Consider the following 21481-nt stretch of genomic DNA (forward strand, 5'->3'; position numbering starts at 1 on the left):
ATTTGTGATGAAAGGAAGAAAGGATCAATGTTCTGGATACCCTTAGAAATTGCCTTATCCTTTATGTCCAACTGTGATTGACAAGTGGGCACTCCCTTAGGACCATTACCTGTACCAAATGATATTTTATTTTGTATATTGTTTTTCAAAACTGTTGGTTTCATCTGTACTTTCATAATTTTATTGTGTCTACTTTTAAAGTTTGTCGATTTTATTGATATTTTCTTATGAATATTTCATATTATTTTGTGTAAGCCATTTAGAGAGGGTTTATTATTATTATTATTATTAAGTGGGATATAACTCTTGTTAAATAAATTTTAAAAGTAAATGTTCAACTATGGGGAGTACTCAGAGGCCGAAACAGTCTTCTGTTGGAGTACTGCCAGAGCCTCTGTGGATTCCATAAACCTAAAACAGCACAAATGTGGCTTGATTGAACATAGAATCATACAGCGGTACAGATGTTCCCTTCTGAAAGAAAATTATATGAAAATGATGTATAGATGGTATATAACACCAGTACAGATAGCAAAAATGTATAAAACCAGCTCTAACATTTGCTGGAAATGTAAAGAAAAAGAAGGCACTTTTTATCATATGTGGTGGGAATGTAAAGAAATTAAAAATTTGGGGGAAATGATATATAATGAATTGAAGAATATGTTTAAAATGACATTTGTTAAAAAAAACCAGAAGCATTTTTGTTAGGGATTATAGGACAAGACCTGCCAAGAAAAACAAAGAATTTATTTATTTATGCTACAACAGCGGCAAGAGTCTTGATAGCACAAGGATGGAAGAATGAGGAAACCCCGACAAAAGAACAGTGGCAAGAGAAATTGATGAATTATGCAGAACTGGCTAAATTGACATAACTGCGAGACAAGGACAACTGTGACTTTAAGGATGAATGGGAACGTTATACAAATTATTTAAAAACACAACAGAATTAACTGGACTCCTTGGCAGGTTTTGAATAAACATACACAATTTTTTTGTTGATAACATGATGGAAAGATATGTAAGGATATATACAATTTTATAACATGCAGAGAAAATATGTGCAGTGAAACCAGGGAGAGGAGCTGAAGGAAGTCCTGGGGGGGAGGGGAAAAATATGTAGGTGATTATATGGTTTGATAATTTGTTATGTGGAAAGAAGCATAAAGCGGTAGAGTTGGATGGGACACCAATGGTAATCTAGTCTAACCCACTTCAATGCAGAAATCTCAACTAGATCATATATGACAGATAGTCATCCAACTTCTGCTTAAAAACTTCTAAGGAAGGAGAGTTTACCACCTCTCATGGGAGTCTGTTCAACCGTTGAACATCTCTTACTGTCAGAAAGTTCTTTCTGATGTTTCATAGGAATCTCCTTTCTTGTAATTTGAATCTCTTGGTTCGGGTCCTAACCTCTGGAGGAGAAAACAAGCTTTCTCCATCTTCCACATGATAGCCCTGTAAGTATTTGAAGATAGTTATCATATCTCAGTCTCCTCTTATCCAGGTTAAACATACCCAACTCCCTCAACCGTTCCTCATCAGGCTTGTTTTCCAGACCCTTGACCATCTTGGTTGCTCTCCTCTGCACATATTCCAGCTTATCAATGTTCTTCTTAAATTGTGGCACCCAGAACTGGACACAGGACTCCACAGCTGGCCCCAGGTTTGATGGGACTCTTAGTAAAGTGACATCTGGTGAGTCCTGTTTTAACTCAATAAAGACTCATGAAATATCATCCTTCCAATCTGGTGATAGGCTGTTGTTTGGTCGTGGTTAAATTTTGCAGCATGGCATTAGCGCAAATATAATGCCTTAGTGGTGGATTTATACTGGACCATCTGCACACCTGTTCACCTTATTAGCTGTTCTGCAATGCTTCCCCAGTGTTATTGCATTCCTGCCACCTGCACTATACTACAAGAAAAGTGGTTGAAAGAAAGGTAAGAAGCAAAAGTTCTGGGATAGGCACTGATTGGTAGTGAAGTAGTATGTCTGCTCCAAAACAATTGCAGGCACAAACAGTACTGAAAGTGGGATCACATATAACTGCCCCAGTGCCATCATGAGCACAGGCCATCATAAATGCACAATTTAAAAAATGATGCGTAGAAGGGCCCATGGACAACACTGTCCCTCCCCAGTTCCTCCAAAGGTCTCGGCTGGCCCAGGACATTTTGGAGCTTGAAACAAAATGCCCTGCCACCACCCTCCCCCTGCAGATCTGGGACCACAGCACCTTTGCCTTTGCTGTTGCTGTGCCTCAGGACCCACCGTAAGGAGATAAAGCTAGTCTCCAAGATGCTTTGGAGGGAAGCATGCTTTAAATGCATGGTGTGTACATAGTTATGTCGCAGGAAAAAACCAAAAGCAGTTGTGCTGACTTATATGAAAGATGTCAAATTTCACATTAGGGCCCTACTATGCTAGGCCAGTCAAAATGTTCCAAAAGGGTATGCAAGCTTTCCAGTTCTCTGGAAGACTTCATTGGGTTGATGGTAAACAAAACAAGGTTGGTTTTGGACTAAGACTCTTAGTTTTTGCTAAAGATGGAGCTTCTAACACATTTATTTATTTTTATTATTTTTACAATGGGGGGAGGGAGTCCCCTAAATTCCTGGATTTAGTGAAAGTTTGAATTAATTAAGGTTTGATTCAACTTTGCCAAACACAGAAACCCCAGGATTTAGTTATGCTAAATGAAGGGCAGTATACTAGTACTACTAATAATAAAATAAAAATAATAATGACGCTGGGGGTCTCAAGAATTATCCTGAGCTTATTTACTGAGTTGATTCTAGTCCAGCCTCAGAACGCCAAGGCTGCAGTCCTGAACCCACTTTACCTGACTGGGAGTGATCACTCTCAAGGCTCATCTAGAGCCATGCCTAGATAAATCCAGAACTGCATTGCCAATCATATTTGGGGCAAGGAGACAGGCTGAAAGTGAATGATGCCAGATGGCCATTGAAAGCCATTGGTGCCCTTTTGGTTGGCTACAGGTAAACATTGCATTTCAGGATGTGTGCGGCTCAGAGAAATTGGGGTTGCCCAGAGGACGGGCTTTAGGGGCCTTCCACAAGCAGCCAGGCAAGAAAGAGTTGGACAAAATAACTATTTCTAGACTAATACAATCTTTCTCACATTAAATCTTACAAGTCTGGCTGATGAAGAATTGATCAAGACTGGCTGATGAAGCATTTAACGAAACAGATTGGTTATCCGGAAACTGTTCCGGCGATATTTGGTGACAGATTATGTACATATCGAACTTTTGAATTATTCTACTGTGACTGGTGAAGAAGATTTAGAGACTTTGGTTGCAATTTCTGATCATTTGTATTAGTCTATAAATAGTGTTTAGTGCCATTGTTATTGGCCATCGTGTTGTGTCATTTTGTTCCGCTCATTCAGGCAAGAAAGCATTAGCATTGGGATGGCAGGTGACCTGCATGAGGGTGGGTCTGGATCCTGCACCCCGATCCTCCAGCCTCTCAGTTAAAGCACACCCTGACAAGTGACTTTTTGGGATGGCTATAAGAACTGCATTAGGATGGCTTGAATCCTGAGCCATGATAAAGTTTAGACTTTAAAAACTAAATATATTTTTGTGTTGCTTTCTAATGGCTCTTTGGGCAGGTAATATTTTGTGTGTTTGTAGATGGTTCCTAAAATCCACTGTGTCTCTGGCTGGGGAGCTTATGGGTCCAACAATAGACGCTTCTAGGATCTTTTCCTTCTCTTCAGGGAAATAATCCGGGTTGCCCTATCTGGCAGTTTAACAGTCCAGTTCTATTTTTTAAAAAATTCCACTCCCTCCTGATTGATTAACACTCCATGAGCTCTGATTGGCTTCTACGGTATCCAATAGGACAACCCATGGTCTGTCAGCGGTGGTCGGGTCCAGAGGCGTGGGGCAACAAATGTCAGTTCTGCCTTTGTGCAGTAGGCTAGTAGGCATTCACACACCGCATCATGTGCCTGCCAGTACAGAAAGGCTGGAAACGACACAAATATAAATGAACAAGTTGGACTTGCAGCAAAATGTTAATATGTGGTGTGTGCCAGTGTTCCAGCCAGCCAGCCAGCCAGCCAGCCATGGCCTCTCTCAGAATAGCCCATTCTGTCTCTCCCCCCCCCCCCAACCCAGTTTCCTAGGAGTTTCCCCTCCAACACTCAGTCAGCGTTCTGTGGCTCAGTCCTTTTCCAGGGGATTTAAAAACATTTTTTTTGCACTTCTGCGAACCTTGCTTTTCCTTGCTCACACCTCCCTCTTGTGTGGAAATGTTGTCATTTTAGCTTGGAAGTCAGAAACTGTTAGTCTATATCCAGGATGGGGAACTTGTAGCCCTCCAAATGCTGGACTCCCAACTCCCATCATCACTGGACATGATTTTTAGGACTGATGAGAGCTGGAGTCCCAATATCCGGAAAACCACAATTTCCTCATATAGAATTTACAGTGTTATGAGTTTGCGGGTGCCAGACACCCTAAATTCCTGGGTCAAGTAGGTGTTAGAATTTAATCAAGGCTTGGAGTGTTAAAACAGGGTGCTAGACATGAGTGTATTAACTCTACCAGGGACCAAGAACTTGCTTCATTTATTTATTTATTATTTACACCATTAAATTACATGGCACGTTTAATCAATGGAATTAAAGAATTCACAACTAAATGAACAGTAATTAATTTCATTTTAGCAGTAATTTTTAGACAAATAATGCAGCTGTTGCAGGAAAGATTTTTTTCATGGGGGGGCATCAATACAGCTCCTTGCCAAGGGCGCAAGGGACCCTAAGTACACCCCTGAATGCAAATCTAGGAGAGGAGGGAACTGGGGGATGGGGGAGAGAAAAGAAATTCAGAATGAGTGGAAGGAAATACAGTAACCCCCTGAATTATTATTTTTAAAAGCAACCAGATTGTACAACACATGCAAATAATACCTTTTTGCATAATTTTTTCCAGTAATATGTTGGATAGATCAGTCGGTAGAGCATGAGATTCTTAATCTCAGGGTTGTGGGTTCAAGTACCACATTAGGCAAAAAAGATTCCTGCATTACAGGGGGTTGGACTAGATGACCCATGTAGTCTCTTCCATTTCTACAATTGTATGAAAAGGATTTATCTCTGAATGTGGTGAGTGAGGGTTTTTTGTGTGAGGGGGTGCTGTTTTAAGTTGAATGCACACTGAAGCATCAATAGATTTAATAAATTACCCAGAATACTTGCATGTAACCCACAAATAGTAATCAGATTAGATTCTTCTCTTAGTTTAAGGAATCCTGCAGATGACAATTTTGTTCAGCATTCATGCTGCTTTGCTTGCGTAAAGCTTACATAGTGGATAGACTGTGTCCTGTGTTTTTTGAGCATTTGTTCTGATTTGCTTGCAGTGTACTTATCCGACAATGAGCATTCATCCTGATTTGCTTGTGGGGTGTTTGTATGTCTTCTTATTAATCATTAGTTCATTCTACAGTTTTCAGTGCATTTCCCTGTCACTTTCCAAAGTGCAGAAAGTCTTTTTTTTTTTTTTACAGTGGTACCTCGGGTTACATACACTTCAGGTTACATACACTTCAGGTTACAGACTCCGCTAACCCAGAAATAGTGCTTCAGGTTAAGAACTTTGCTTCAGGATAAGAACAGAAATCGTGCTCCGGCGGCGCGGCGGCAGCAGGAGGCCCCATTAGCTAAAGTGGTGCTTCAGGTTAAGAACAGTTTCAGGTTAAGTACGGACCCCCGGAATGAATTAAGTACTTAACCCGAGGTACCACTGTATTTTTTAAAAGTGGATTTGTTTCAATAGAGCAATCAAGCACTTTAATTGTGAAAACCCTAGAATTTTCAACACTATACCAAGATACTGGAGACATAAAAATTGAAAACCACCCTAGTAATGTGGTGGCGGAGAAAGATGAGGAGGCATTCCAGTTAATCCTCCCTAAAGCGTTCCAGAGATTGCAACCATATGTTGCTGCTCAAAAAGTGTCAACCTCATCCACGTTTTAAAAATTCCCACCCACTCTTTAGATGTCAAACAACATAGCTAATTCTACCAACTGCAAATCTTAAATCTGTATTATTAACCTAGAACTTCAAAGCTACGCAGGAACAACTGCATAGTTGGGGTCATTTTCCAATGTTATCTAGCCCATCCCACTGTCATTTAACGCAGCAGGATTTCTTGGGGAATATATCCACACCCCCAATAGGCTTTCCTGCATACATTCCTTCCATTGAGTTCAGTGGAGTTAACAGTAAAGCCCAGCTCCAGTCTGTATGATAGGCAGCCTGTAAGAGGCATCTTGATTGGCTGGGCTATGGATAAAATCAGCTGTGGACCTGAGTGGGGCAAGTCACCACCTCTCAGCCTAACCAACATTACAGGGTTGTTATGTGGATAAAAGATGGGGGGAAACTTGTAGGCTGCCTTGAGTTCACTGGAGGAAGGATCCTGTTTCCTGTCCATACATGATCAAACAGAGCAGATCCTCCTGCAGACTACGCTTGACTACAGTGGCTTCAGACTAGATATCTCTCTAGCTAAGGCTGCTTACAGATCTGGTCTGGCCTGGACAGTTTCATTTGATGTATGAGATTACAAATTCAGCCTTGGGATCTCCAATTAAAGGAGATCATGTAGGAAGAGGTAGGAAAACCTGCCACCATAATAAGCCAGAATAGACCATACTGACTAGATGGGCCAGTAGCCTGATTCTATATAACTTTGATCATACTGGTTGTAAAACAGGGCAAAGCCTCTTTTTTAAAATATCAAGTTGGTGCAGTGGCTGGCCCTGTTTTTTAGGAGCTTCAGAAATAAAAGTTTTCATCTGCTGCAATTGACCCTGTAATAATTCTTCACCAACAATCTTTTTCTGAACACACTAATCAGAAATAGTACCCACTTGAAATTGGCAAGGTGTCTTCTAAATTATTGATGCAATAAACCAAGACACCCTCTTGTGCAAGTTCTGCCAAAACAAATGGGAGAAAGAGCTGAAGCTGACCCTAGATTGCAGTCAGGTTGTTAATGAAGGTACTGAAAATCCATCTGCTTTTGGTCCTCAAGAATTTATTGGTTGCAGAGGAGTGGCAAAACTGAAACGTTTGTTAGCATTCATATATCTCTCCAACCACTCTTTGGGATTTCCCGGCAGCAATCCTCCTTCATCATCATCATAATACTTAATGTGTATATAACACTCGAGAGGTTATTATCTCAGTAATTATGCAGCTATAGAAAGCATCTGAGCCCTGTATACTGGAGATATTTGGGGCTCAATGTTGAGGAGCTGTTAACACTGCCAATTTAAAGAAGAGCAAAGTTGCTACTTCAAATGGTATTCAGTACAAATATGTGCAAGGATGAGGAATTGAGGTGTGCTTGTTTGTTCAACGTCGTGGGAAGATGGGAAGAGCATAGTAGCCAGCTAAGGAGAATAAATCGTGAGACAATTTCCTTGTGCTAGACAGAGATTCTTGGGCAGCTAGCTAGTCGAAGCTCCTAAATGCCTTCATGTCTACACTGTACTGCGTCTTAGATTTGAATAGCTCCTGAGGTTCCCCCAAGGATTAAAAATAATAAATGGGACGGAGAGAGCTTGGAATACCAGACATTTGTGGCATGTTACAATCGGGTGTGTGTGTTGGGTTTGGGGTTTTTTTTTTAATAGAGACAGGCTTGGAAATGCAAGATCTAACCATCACATTATTAGAAAGAGGAGAGGTTGCTGCTATGAAACGTAATGCAGCAGTCGGTGTGTGCATTAGGCTATTTTGCATATTGCCTTTTGGGGACAGGAGCTGTTGTAGATTTCACAAAGGTTTGCAAATAGCTTTGGAACAGGAGTGCTATAGCAACATCCTGGCTTTTTGTCCATAATATTTTCCTGCCCGTTCCGTAACAGATGTCGCCTTGCTGTTGTCGGGAACGTGGGACATTAGGACCCAGAGGCTGCTGAACAGGAGAGGCAGAATTGCTTCTCTCTTTTGTCATCTTCCCTTGCCTCTGCAGCCTTCCTCTCCTGATCTCCTTCAATGGTGACTGACCATCTCTTACACAGCCAGGGAGCCAAACCACGGTAGGACCAGACCCGATGGCCTCTCCCAGGACTATAACAATTGTAGCCCTCTCGGTAGCCTTGGGGCTCTTCTTCGTCTTTATGGGGACCATCAAACTGACCCCCAGGCTCAGCAGAGATGCCTACAATGAGATGGTGAGTAGTACATCTGGGGTGGGAGACATCTTACTGCCAGCACTGGCTGGCATTCATCCTCTTGCAGCCGCTGCTGTCTGTTTCTATTTGCAACTAGCATCAGCCATGTAAAAAGAAGGCAGCTGTTGCTGTGAATGTGCCAAGGGTGGGAGAAGGGAAACAAATGGGTACCACAGAATGACATCCTCATCCTTATTTGGCTGGGAATAGAGATCAAGAAGCCTGAACCTCCCTTTGCGGCTGCTGAAATTATATTTCTTGTTAGCTGGTGGTTTGGCTCCTGTGGCATTCATTTCTAAGGCTGCCCTCCACCCCCACAGCAAAAACACCTATAAATTGAGAAGGGCTGCCAGAACAGGGGTGAACAGGTTGGGGGAGAGCTCTGCAGAAAGATAAATGTATCTGATCTGAGAAGACTCAGTCACAACACGGGTGCATTTTACCCATCAAGTGAAGTGGCGTGGAGGGTGGCAGTCCCAAGTGTTTTTTTTAGGATTGTGAGCAAGGTAACATAGGGCACTGGATCCCTGTTCCCTCTCCTCAAAATGATCTAAAGTGGATCACCTTCCCAGGCGAAGGACAGAACCAGCCCAACAGAACAAGGCAGCTCATGTCAGGGCATGAATTCTGAGTACCGTTTAAAGGCCACAAACTGTAAAATTATTTAGCGTATTGCCACTCTGTGGGGTATTGTGGATATTTTGCTGAAAGTACCAAAATGTATTGGGTCAACTCTGTCAAAGGGTAATATGATTTTGTCCGCTGCCTGCCCTCTAATTTCTTTCCCAAGAGAAGGTTCTGGAAAATGACAAATGTGGGTCCTTCATAAACCTGGGATTTCTGGCTGAGATGCTGCCAGTCTTCCAGTTAGTCAACATGCTTCCATTCCTCCTGTTTCTTGCCTATAATTCATCCACCGGCGAGCCCCACCTATGTTGCGATGCAGGCAACCAAAGTGTGACTGCCCATCATTTAGTCTTCCTGCTGCTACCACCTCAGCTATGTTTTGCCCATCTATCCTAGATACATTATTTCTTTCTGAAAATGGCTAGATTTTCTTGGAAGTCCTAGGAAACAACTATGAAACTTTCTGACATGTTCTAATTTTTCCTTGCCTTGCTGCACAATCTGGAATATCGGGGGGATATGGATCTCTTGTGCCAAGCTGCCTTCTTGAAGGACTGGCAAAATACTCTGGAACCCTCGAGTAAAGGGCAGCCATAGGAATGTTCAGTTATGTCAGGCTGGCTGTAAAGCACAAATCTCACCAGCACTGTACTTCATTTCTTACCCTTTCTACCCTTACCCTCTTATTAATGAGATTTCAGTATCATCAGCATCAGTGACCTCATCAACACAGTCTTTGGTTTAATCAGGGTTTTTGTGATGGCCCCTTAAATAAATGCACACATCAGTTATGTTACCATCTAGAATTATTGTCAGACAACTTTGGTTTTAACAATATCTCAGAAGAGCCAGCTGCAGATTTCATCTCCCTGTTTTCCTATTCTTCTGCATCTCCCCTCTTTGTATCTTATTTTGAAAATCATGCAACATATGTTTGCTTTTTCCTTTTACTAATAATCCTAATCTCATTAATAATAATAATAATAATAATAATAATATCGATATTGATATCGATATTAATAGAAATAATAATAATATCAATATTAATAGAAATAAGAATAATGATAATACACCTGGAATAGTAATCTTTGCCTGCCCATTATTTTCCTTATAAGCAAGATACAGTGGTACCTCAGGTTACATACGCTTCAGGTTACACACTCCGCTAACCCAGAAATAGTGCTTCAGGTTAAGAACTTTGCATCAGGATAAGAACAGATATCGTGCAATGGTGGCGCGGCAGCAGGAAGCCCCATTAGCTAAAGTGGTGCTTCAGGTTAAGAACAGTTTCAGGTTAAGAACGGACCTCCGGAACAAATTAAGTACTTAACCCGAGGTACCACTGTACCCAACTAACTGATGCTTGAAATTTGCAACATGGTCTGCTTTTCAGTTTGAACTTGTAACTTTCAGATAAGAAAGGTGGCAGAGAGCAGTGTTAGAACCTTAAACCAAGGTTGCAGTCGCTAAAACAGGTTGCAGTCGCTAGTTGCCATGTTTGAGCAAAACGGTTCTGAAATCTTATTTTTCAAATGATGGACTGACTGTGATTGATTCTCAGTAAAACAACTGGCTAGTTCAGATGACAACCTTGAGCTAGTTTAAGAACTTTGGGAACTTAAAGAAGAAAAGTCACCTGAACCAGCGATAGTCCACATATATATTCCTACCTCTTTTTCTTAATGGTGATTGCTCCTGCTCTGGCTGCACAGAAAAAGCAATTTGGTTCCAGAAATTCATTCTGATTGTGCAGAAAATAATATAACTGATAGAATTCTATAGGATGGAGTATTAGTGTGTAAAAACAGTCCAGATACAATGATCCTCAGATGGTGAAGATGTCAGCTGCCATCCTGGCACCAAGGTATCTTCACTTATTCGCAAGTGGTCGAAAGCCAGGTGCAAAATGCTCCTCGCACCTGGCTAATTTCAAACACTGGCAGAGAGTGCAGATTGCTCTGACTGTTACTCTTACTATAACCCCTAACTCTCCTTTCAGATAATTTCTTCCTTCTGATTACTCCTATGATGTGTGTGTTACATTTGGGGTGCTTTCTCCAAGTGAGAAAGTCAAAGGTTCCCCCAAATGAGTGGTATGCATTATTTCATAACTAATGAAGAACTGAACGAAATCAGTGCCATTTTCTTCTTAAATGAATGCCAAGAGTAATAGACAGAGCTGATTTCGTTCGTTCATTCATAGCATTCATTTCCTCATATCTTTAGATAAAAAGGCCCCTAGGGTGGCTTAAGTAAAGGTAAAGGGACCCCTGACCATTAGGTCCAGTTGTGACCGACTCTGGGGTTGCAGTGCTCATCTCACTTTACTGGCTGAGGGAGCAGGCGTACAGCTTCCGGGTCATGTGGCCAGCATGACTAAGCTGCTTCTGGCGAACCAGAGCAGCACACAGAAACACCATTTACCTTCCCGCCGGAGCTGTACCTATTTATCTACTTGCACTTTGACGTGCTTTCGAACTGCTAGGTTGGCAGGAGCAGGGGCCGAGCAACAGGAGCTCACCCTGTCACATCATACCTACATCACAGAAAAGGCGATCTACAACAGAAATCTCAGTGTGTTGTTTATCTCCTGTCTGGCAAGGTACCTGATTGCATTATCTGGATTTTGACCACTCCTTTGTTATTATAACTACTTAATTCCTGAATCTAGGTCACAGGCTCACACCCTGTTCATATCTTGAATGTGCCCTTAAGATAGGATTTGTGGGGACAGGATTTGTGAGGAAAGAGACAATGGGGAGGTTTCCCACTTTGACCTTGCAGAGAAGTAGTTGAGGTCAATTTGTTCAGGACCTTTTCTATGGGGTTTCAGACATGTGGTTTATATATACAGTTATGAACATTTATTTTTTATATATATGACCTTAAAATTCTTATAACACTAGCAATGTGAAATGAGGATGTTAGTGATTCTGAGCATGTGTAGAATGAACAACAATCTGTAGGGCAGCCAGTTTCCTTTTTCCTGAAATGGGGATAAGGCTTCCCGATCAAAAGGTTATTTTCCTGGTCAGTTTAGAAACTGGTACCTCTTTTTTGTTGTTGTTGGGGACAAAATTAATCAAGAAGAGAAACACAATATTGCAAACTAAGGACAGAAAAAAAATCTATTGTTTTGGGAATATGGGAGTTAATCTGGTTAAATCAGCAAAATACCGTAAATCTTAGGCTGCAATACTAGTTCCACATACATGAGAGTAAGCCCTACTGAACTCCACTGGACTTACTTATGAGTAGACGTGTTTAGGTTTGTACTGTTAGTTGCTTAATTGTAGGAACTTCAATTATTTTAAATTGGGGGATTTCTTTATTTAAATCTGCATACATTGGTATCTGACAAAAACAATTATTCTAAAAGGAACTTGAGGTCCTCCAGATGTTGCTAGGCTACAACTCTTAGCCTTAACAATAACAGTTGGTGATCAAAGATGATACAAGTTGCAGTCCATCAACCTTTGGAGGGCCATAGGTTCCCCATTCGTGTTATTTGTTGTTAGCCACTCTGAAGACATTAGTAAAAAAGCAGAATGGCAATAATAATAATAATAATAATAATAATAATAATAATAAATGCACTTTGTATTTATATGCCGCCTCCCTAAATATTCAAAATATTTCTCTAACTCTGAAATCTACCTTTATATTCTTAGTGGTTAAGTGAATGGGGATTCAGTGCTATGGGACTAAATTTTGAAAAGATGGATTGTAGACCCTGCAGATGGGCTCAGGTGAACTCAGTGGCTTGGAGTTTCCATTACCAACTTTGACAATTCCTGAACAGGGATAATCTTGCCACAATGGACTATATGTTGGTAACCTCATCATTGTTGTTGTTTAGTCATTTAGTCGTGTCTGACTCTTCGTGACCCCATGGACCAGGCACTTCTGTCTTCCACTGCCTCCCGCAGTTTAGTCAAACTCATGCTGGTAGCTTCGAGAACACTGTCCAACCATCTCGTCCTCTGTCATCCCCTTCTCCTTGTGCCCTCCATCTTTCCCAACTTCAGGGTCTTTTCCAGGGAGTCTTCTCTTCTCATGAGGTGACCAAAGTATTGGAGTCTCAGCTTCAGGATCTGTCCTTCCAGTGAGCACTCAGGGCTGATTTCCTTCAGAATGGATACGTTTGATCTTCTTGCAGTCCATGGGACTCTCAAGAGTCTCCTCCAGCACCATAATTCAAAAGCATCAATTCTTCGGCGATCAGCCTTCTTTATGGTCCAGCTCTCACTTCCATACATCACTACTGGGAAAACCATAACTTTAACTATACGGACCTTTGTCGGCAAGGTGATGTCTGCTTTTTAAGATGCTGTCTAGGTTTGTCATTGCTTTTCTCCCAAGAAGCAGGCGTCTTTTAATTTCGTGGCTGCTGTCACCATCTGCAGTGATCATGGAGCCCAAGAAAGTAAAATCTCTCACTGCCTCCATTTCTTCCCCTTCTATTTGCCAGGAGGTGATGGGACCAGTGGCCATGATCTTCGGTTTTTGATGTTGAGCTTCATACCATATTTTGTGCTCTCCTCTTTCACCCTCATTAAAAGGTTCTTTAATTCCTCCTCACTTTCTGCCATCAATGTTGTGTCATCTGCATATCTGAGGTTGTTGATATTTCTTCCGGCGATCTTAATTCCGGCTTGGGATTCATCCAGCCCAGCCTTTCGCATGATGAATTCTGCATATAAGTTAAATAAGCAGGGAGACAATATACAGCCTTGCCGTACTCCTTTCCCAATTTTGAACCAATCAGTTGTTCCATATCCAGTTCTAACTGTAGCTTCTTGTCCCACATAGAGATTTCTCAGGAGACAGATGAGGTGATCAGGCACTCCCATTTCTTTAAGAACCTGCCATAGTTTGCTGTGATCGACACAGTCAAAGGCTTTTGCTTAGTCAATGAAGCAGAAGTAGATGTCTTTCTGGAACTCTCTAGCTTTCTCCATAATCCAGCGCATGTTTGCAATTTGGTATCTGGTTCCTCTGCCTCTTCTAAATCCAGCTTGCACTTCTGGGAGTTCTCGGTCCACATACTGCTTGAGCCTTCCTTGTAGAATTTTAAGCATAACCTTGGTAGCGTGTGAAATGAGTGCAATTGTGTGGTAGTTGGAGCATTCTTTGGCACTGCCCTTCTTTGGGATTGGGATGTAGACTGATCTTCTCCAATCCTACTGTAATGTGCTATAGGAGGGGCTACCCTTGTAGTTGGTTCAGAAGCTCCAGCTAGTGCAAATTGTAGCTGCTAGAATGCTTAGTGGGACACTTAGCTATGCAAATATTATTACATCAGCACTGTGAGATCAGTGGTACTTCCCTGTTTTGTGGAACATTTCCCCCAGGAAGACATGCTTGGTTCTACCACTATCAGTTTTTATTCATCCAGCTTTTGAACCCTATTTTGGAAGGTAATGTATGTTTCCAGCCTCTTCTTCTGCTCATCTTTTTAGTGAGGTGGGCTAGATCAGCCCTGATTTACATGTTACTGTTGGGCATGTAAGGATGTTTTTACACTTGCTTGTATACGTTTACAATGTTTGTTTCTGTAGTCACTTTTGTGAAAAAACGTGCGGAAGGAGGAGAAGCAGCCGCAGCTATTGAGCCAAGTTCAATATTTGTTGTTGACTTTTGAAGTCTTCGAGAACTTGGGCCCACACTACCTAGCTGGCTGCTTCTACTGTTACAGAACAAGCTTATATTTCATATATTCCAAGGAGACCTTGCAGGTCACTTTACAAATGGTGGATTGTCACTTGGCGACAGTGTAGAAATGGGCCTTCTCAGTGATAGTACCCAACCTCTGGAATGCCCTCCTTCAGGTTGGAGGCAGTAAAGACTTTTAAATTCCTCATAAAAACTTACATGCTTACTTCAGCTTTCTTGAACTCTGACCCTTACTTTGTAATTTGTTTCTTTTCATGCATATATTTGTGACATATGGTTTTTAGGAAATGTTATTGAATATTATTCTATTTTTATTGTTTTTACATAACCTGCTTACATATTTTCATTGTATTAATCAGTACATTTTATAGTCTATTATTAATAGCCAGGGGAGAAAGACTCTGCCTCTGTGCATGACACAGGTGACTGAGAACTCTTCAACACTGTGATGGAAGAAACTGAATATAAGATGGAAAATCCCATCTCTGCCTGTGCTAAGAGCTTCTTTTTATCTGACGAGTGGCTTTGCTTTATTATGGGCAAGACTGATCTTCCTCTCACAGCTTTAATCAAGTAGAAGCTGTACTCCACTTAGAGCCTGTATATTCAGATGGGGGGGGAATCTGTATGTCAGATCCCAATCAGTACTGAATCCCATGTTGTTGATGCTTTTATTTCAGAAACGAGCCTACAAGAGCTATATCCGTGCATTGCCCATGCTTAAGAAGATGGGGGTCAGCTCCATCATTCTCCGCAAGAGCATTGGAGCCTTAGAGGTGGCCTGCGGTATTGTCATGACACTCGTCCCTGGACGCCCCAAGGACGTGGCTAACTTTCTGCTGCTGCTGCTTGTTCTGGCTGTGCTTTTCTTCCACCAGCTGGTGGGTGACCCACTCAAGCGCTATGCCCATGCCCTGGTCTTTGGGATCCTGCTTACCTGCCGCTTGCTGATCGCCCGTCAGCCTGAGGAGCAGTTGCCAGAGAAGAAGACCCTTTCGGTGAATGGAGAGGAGCAGCCACCTCTTGCGGAGGCAGCCCCAGAAAAGGGAAAAATCAAGGTGTCCTAGTGGGAAGCCTATGAGGGACACACGGGGACCCTCCAAGCAGCTCTCTCCAAAACCTGAAAAGATTTGCATTTCTTTTTCTTTTTGTGGTTTTTGTAAAGGGTTACCTTTTGGAGCATGGGGAAAACCTTAATCTGCCGGCTCCACAACAGCTTGGCTTGTGCACTCCAAACCTCTAGAGCTGCTCTCTCCTGTGTCCCACACACATGTAGACATGACTTAATTTAATGGTTCTAGAGGGGAATAAATGTACCATGTGGTGTGTGCGTGCGTGTATGTGAGTGAGTGAGTGAGTGAGAGAGACTGAACTGCTTAACTTGAACTGCCTCTGCATCCGTCTGTATTCTTCAGAGGCAAAAGGCATGGGAAGTTCCAACCCTATGCTTGCTCACCTTCCCAGTACTTTGCCCGTTTGCCTAGCATCTAGCACTGGAGTGACAAACTTTTTTTTCCTGCTTCAAATGAGCCAAGTGGTGCATCCCACCCACCTATCTCAGCAGAGAATGCTGTATACCCAAGAATAAACCCAGCAGTCATTCCCCAAACCCTTTCTACTCCCAATTCTCACTGTCTGCTGCTGTCAAAAGATCAGGGACTGCTCACTGTCTGCCTACACATAAAACTGCTTTTTCAGCCATCCATTCACTCTAACTTTAAATAAGTGACAGGTTACTGTGGGTGGGTGAGGGCTTGATGCTAAGAACAGGATTCATTTTCCATCCAACATGGGAATCTACTGATGAGCCAAGACATAGTCAGGTCCCTGTTAAGAAGCTGCTTCAATTGTTTTAGTGTTGAGCTTGGAGGGCAAAAAAACAGAAAGGTTAAACTGTCCTGGGAAATAAGGTTTTTAAATTGTATGTTGCCTTTTTTGGTATTGTCTGGTTTGCATTCTCCACCTCCTCCTCCCTTTCTTTGCCCTCCCCATTAATTTATAAAAATAAACTTTTTGAAATTTGAAGGAAAATGTCTTTGTAAATATTTGAATTTTCATGTGTGTGAAACATACTTAGGATTGAAATGCCTTGCATCTGCCTGCAACTTCCAGCTTGCTATTAGTAACATGATTATTTATTCTTGGATGATAGAGGGAGTAAGCCAGGAACCCCTCAAATTATATGGGGCCATGGATTCTTTCAACTTGCTATGAGCTCTGATGTGACTTCTCTGAGTACTGGGGTTGTTATACTAGAATAAGCCCTTAAGATGATATTCCTGGATAAGGGAAGAATCAGGGCTTCAACACAATAAATGCTGCTGGTGAATTTTCCACCTGAAAAATGACTATGTGAAAGGACTGTGTGACCAACTCTTAAGACTCCATCCTGCAGAGGTAGAAGAGGCCCCATAAGCAATGGTCATTCATCTACAGCAGGGATGGGCTAAGCTTGAGAGACATGGTCCACATTTCCTTCCTTTCACTGCTGGATGGGGAAAATATGGAATATGCATTCACAGCAAGCTTGTGAGCCAGGACCTTCCCACAGCACTGTACCTAAAGACTTAATATGGCAACAAACCCAGGTCAATGAAGAATACAGCTCGTGTATGTCCAGATGGTAACATTAAAGAATTAAAGAAATGATTACTCTAGACCAGTTGATTTTGAACTATTTTGTTAGAATCTCTGGGGTTTAAAGCTTATGGGGATCTTGACTTTTTCAGTCACTTTTTCAGATAGCTCGACTACTACTACCAATTACCTCCTGCAGAGTATAGCCACAAAAGGGTTTTGGGAGAACTGTAGGACAGGCTTGCAGTTCATTCAGGGCAGAAGCAATGGGAGAAGGGCCATAGATTAGTGGTAAAGCACCTGCTTACATGCAGAAGGTCTCAAGTTCAATCTGTTGTATCTCCAGCTAGAATGTCCTCTGTCTGAAACCCTGGAAAGTTTTTGCCATCCATTGTAGACAACACTGAGCTAGATGGAGCCATAGTGTGACTCACTATAAGGCAGCCTCCTATTGTCCCAGCAACAAGCCTTTGGCATGCACAGTAAAGGTAAAGGGACCCCTGACCATTAGGTCCAGTCGTGGCCGACTCTGGGGTTGCGGCGCTCATCTCGCTTTATTGGCCGAGGGATCCGGCGTACAGCTTCCGGGTCATGTGACCAGCATGACTAAGCCGCTTCTGGTGAACCAGAGCAGCGCACAGAAACGCCATTTACCTTCCCGCTGGAGCGGTACCTATTAATCTACTTGCACTTTGATGTGCTTTTGAACTGCTAGGTTGGCAGGAGCTGGGACTGAACAACAGGAGCTCACCCCAGCACGGGGATTCGAACCGCTGACCTTCTGATCGGCAAGTCCTAGGCTTTGTGGTTTAACCCACAGCGCCAGAGGACTCCTTAAATAAATTTGCCTTGGAAAGGGATGCTGAAAATTAGTCAAAATTAGAAAGCACTGGGACAACAAAACAAAACACTCGGGCACAGTGCCTTTAAAGCACGGACCTGTGCCTAGGAAGCATGGGGCACAAGGTAACTGTGGATGAGTCCTGAGAGACTGCTGTCCAAAGTACTGAAGGGATTGAATACAAAGACGCAATTTGTTATAATTTAAGGTGGCATGATGGTGCTTTGACTGTATAAAGCAGATGTGGTCTAACTTGCACAGTTGCAGAATGAACTGAATTGAACTACTAGAGGAACCAGGACTACATGGGATATAGAACCCTATACAGGAAATGGCTTATGAATGGCCCACCGGTAGAGGCACATTATGCAAAAAGCAGCAGTTTAAAATCCATTCATGGGAAACTGAGCTCCGAAAACCTGCTCTCTGAAATGCTGGACAACAGCTGTTGGCTATGGCAGACAATACAGAACTAGATGGCCCAGTGGTCTCATTGGGTTTTCAACCCAGAACAGAGCTTAAGCGCCCCAAGAGCGAAACATTTTTTAATTCCCAAAACTGTTACTAATCAGTTTCGTTTTTAAAACGATAGTAGTTAAAAGCATTTATTTAGGGATTTTCAATGTTCAAAAGCACTTCGTATGCCTTGACTTGCGTTCTGTGGAACTACGCGAGGGCCTTATTTACACATGGGATTATTCTTCTGAATTTTATTATGATGCAAACTGCTTGATTTATTCGTGAAATAACGACCGAAAAAGAAAAAAATGACAGCGAGTACAATGACAGAAAAAACAAGGTTTCCTCCCGCCTGACGGAGAGACTGTAAAACGAACCCCTCCCGCTCTGAACCAAAAGCCCGCCCATTTTTTCCCCCACCATTCCCTTTCATTTGTGAGCATGCGCAGCTCTCCAGTTCCGTTCCCCGCTTACTCTTCGGGAGCCTGCGGTGATATCATCCCCCCGCTCCCTCTACGTTTTTCGTCTGAAGGGGGGGGGCGCGAGCAGTTCGCGCATGCTCATACTGAGACCAGCTCCGCTCGTGCCAACGGTGGGAAGTGACGCAGCCAAAGGGAAACCCGAGCCTTTTCTCCCGAGCGCACCCACTTCCTTCCTTCTTCCAACGGCCCCGCCCCCGATCGCGAATTGCGCCTGCGCAGGGAAATATTTTTTGAACTGAAGGGCGGCTTCTGAGGAGGGAGTTTTTTGACGGCGCTGGTTTTGACGGTGCGAGCTGGGGAAGGAGCAAAAGGTAGGTGGGCCTCGAAAACTGGAAAATGGCTCGAGAGGTAATATCTGTATAATATTTTGTGAACTCTTCCAAAGAAGACTTGGGGGGGGGGCATCGCTGAGACACTGGTTCCGTCACATTGCTATTGCCCTGTTGTTGTTATTGGGTTCATTGATGTGCCTAAGGCGCCTTTGTTTTGTTTTTTTAGAAGGTAGCTCTCCATTCCTTTTCTGCACCAAACTTGATCATTGGAGGACAGGAAAATACTAACAAAAGAAAACAACAAAAAAAAGTTGACCTTGTCTTGTGTTTCTTTCCTGGAATAAGAAAAAAATGAAGAGACTCAGGAATTCTGAGGCGCCAGAGCATCCTTTGCCAGCTACTGGTAGTAAACAAACCAGAAGTGTCACAAAGCCTAAAGAGATAGAAGATGACCAACTTTCCATTGAAGAAGCCTTGAACTGTTTGAATAAAAGTAAGAACAAAGATAGGGTTTAATGCTTATGCCCCAATCCAGCAAAAAAAGAGAAATTCATGTAAATCTGCTCTTGTATGTTTGTTTCTTGCTGGATCACGAACTGGGAATCAAGCTGGTGCATATCTGAGTGTTAGTACTGTACTGCATTGTTTCCAATATGTTGTGCTTTGGAATGTATATTTTTATTCATATTTTAGCTCAACAAGCCATACTTTAAAATTGTGTTTACATGTAACTAGGGTTGGGTAAGGTCCTTACCATAAGGATTTTAATACTTGGATGCTCAATTGAAGTTTATCCCATTCTCTTCAGCTGTTTGAGGACTGCCCCTCTTTCTGATTTACTGCCTCTGAACTAGGTGCCATCTGCAGATTTCAACATGCTTCTACTTACCCTGACCAAAACCATTGGCAATGTTGCTTCATGCTCTTATGTGACAGGGAACATAACACTTGTAGGAAGATGTGCTTATTAAGAGTACAACATATCAGTGGGAGCAAAACCCACATTTATTCCCTCAAGCAGGTTAGTCTAGTTTCTATTCATGTGGACTTCTTGGAGTGTGTACTCTTGCAGGGTCTGCTTCCTTGTGAGCAGAAACTATTGCAGATGTATATATTTTGGCAGAAATGGTTCACAAATATGCATGATGGCAAGCAGGCAGACAGTAACAGTTACAAATCAACCTTGGCCCTGCATAGCCTAGAAGCTGTTTCCAACTAGTGAAATAGAAACCTTTCAGCAACCTTTACAGCCATCTGCAAACACCAAAGTTTGTATTTTCTTTAGCTTTCCATAGAGAAGTGGCTGTTTTGTATATTGGAGCATAATAGTGTATGAAGTCTAATGTTTTGTTTAAAGCAACCCCTTATTAAGTATCTTGAGCTGAATTGGGCTTGTGCACAGATCTTAGCACACTAATCAACAAACAGGTTAGGGGAACTTCTGGCCCTCCAGACGTTGCTTAACTACCATTCTCATCACCGGGCACCTTGGTTTACTGAGGAGCTCCGGAAAATGAAGCGGGATCTCAGATGGCTAGAGCGAGTATGGCGACGGACTCGTGACGGAGCCTCAAGAACATCTTATAGGACGCTTATGAAAGCCTATGAGATGGCTATGAAAGCTGCTAAGAAATCTTACTTTGCAGCTTCCATTGCATCCGCTAGCTCTCGCCCGGCACAACTTTTTAGAATAATTAGGTCAATAACGTCCTTAGGAGGACAACCAAATTTAAGCACAAATTCAACCCACAGCTGTGAGGCATTCGCGAGCTTTTTTGCGGAGAAAGTCCTGTTGCTCCGCCGTGACCTCCCTGCCAATTTAGATACAGTGACTGAACTGGAGGCCCCTCGACTGACTTCAGGTCCAGTGTTGGACCATTTCGATCGGATACTCCCTACTGATGTGGATAGATTCCTCCAAGTTGGTAGGCCCACCACCTGCCTCCTTGATCCGTGCCCGTCTTGGCTGATTAGGGAGTGTCCAGATGTTGCGCGGACCCCCTGGTTGAAATTATCAATTTGTCCCTTGACACGGGGACATTCCCAGGGGAACTGAAGGAAGCAGTGGTGTGTCCACTCTTAAAGAAAACTTCATTAGATCCCTTAGGCCTATCCAATTACCGCCCAGTTTCAAATCTTCCATACCTGGGTAAAGTAATTGAGAGAGCGGTTGCTGAACAGCTTGGTAGGTTTCTGGAGGAAACATCGGCCTTAGATCCATTTCAGTCCGGTTTCCGTCCTGGTTTTGGGACGGAGACGGCTCTAGTTGCCCTAACAGATGATCTCCGTAGACAACTGGATCGAGGCGGGTC

At 42.6% G+C, this 21481-nt stretch overlaps 2 protein-coding genes across 2 annotated transcripts in view; both read left to right on the plus strand.

Moving 5' to 3' along the window:
- The first annotated feature begins 2831 nt into the window (after nt 1–2831).
- TMEM35A (transmembrane protein 35A) lies at nt 2832–16569 on the plus strand. Its single transcript, XM_083596167.1, has 3 exons — nt 2832–3009; nt 8034–8235; nt 15219–16569. Exons 2-3 carry the CDS (start codon nt 8116–8118, stop codon nt 15603–15605), a joined length of 507 nt encoding a protein of 168 aa, XP_083452293.1. The 5' UTR covers nt 2832–3009; nt 8034–8115; the 3' UTR covers nt 15606–16569.
- Nucleotides 16570–19016: 2447 nt separating this feature from the next.
- The window catches only part of CENPI (centromere protein I), a 28886-nt gene continuing 26421 nt past the window's right edge, over nt 19017–21481 (plus strand). The window contains exons 1-2 of the mRNA XM_083595952.1: nt 19017–19208; nt 19515–19660. Coding sequence (XP_083452078.1) covers nt 19521–19660 — 140 coding nt within the window. The 5' untranslated portion in view covers nt 19017–19208; nt 19515–19520. The remainder of the gene's footprint in view (nt 19209–19514; nt 19661–21481) is intronic.

This window comes from Podarcis filfolensis (genome assembly GCF_964270895.1).
Source record: "Podarcis filfolensis genome assembly, chromosome: Z".
Taxonomy (NCBI): domain Eukaryota; kingdom Metazoa; phylum Chordata; class Lepidosauria; order Squamata; family Lacertidae; genus Podarcis; species Podarcis filfolensis.

Excerpts from the sequence above, each read along its gene's own strand:
- TMEM35A (XM_083596167.1), top strand. The coding sequence starts at position 8,116 with ATGGCCTCTCCCAGGACTATAACAATTGTAGCCCTCTCGGTAGCCTTG. Across the intron at positions 8,236-15,218 it reads GAGATGCCTACAATGAGATG|AAACGAGCCTACAAGAGCTA; the intron begins GTGAGTAGTACA and ends CTTTTATTTCAG.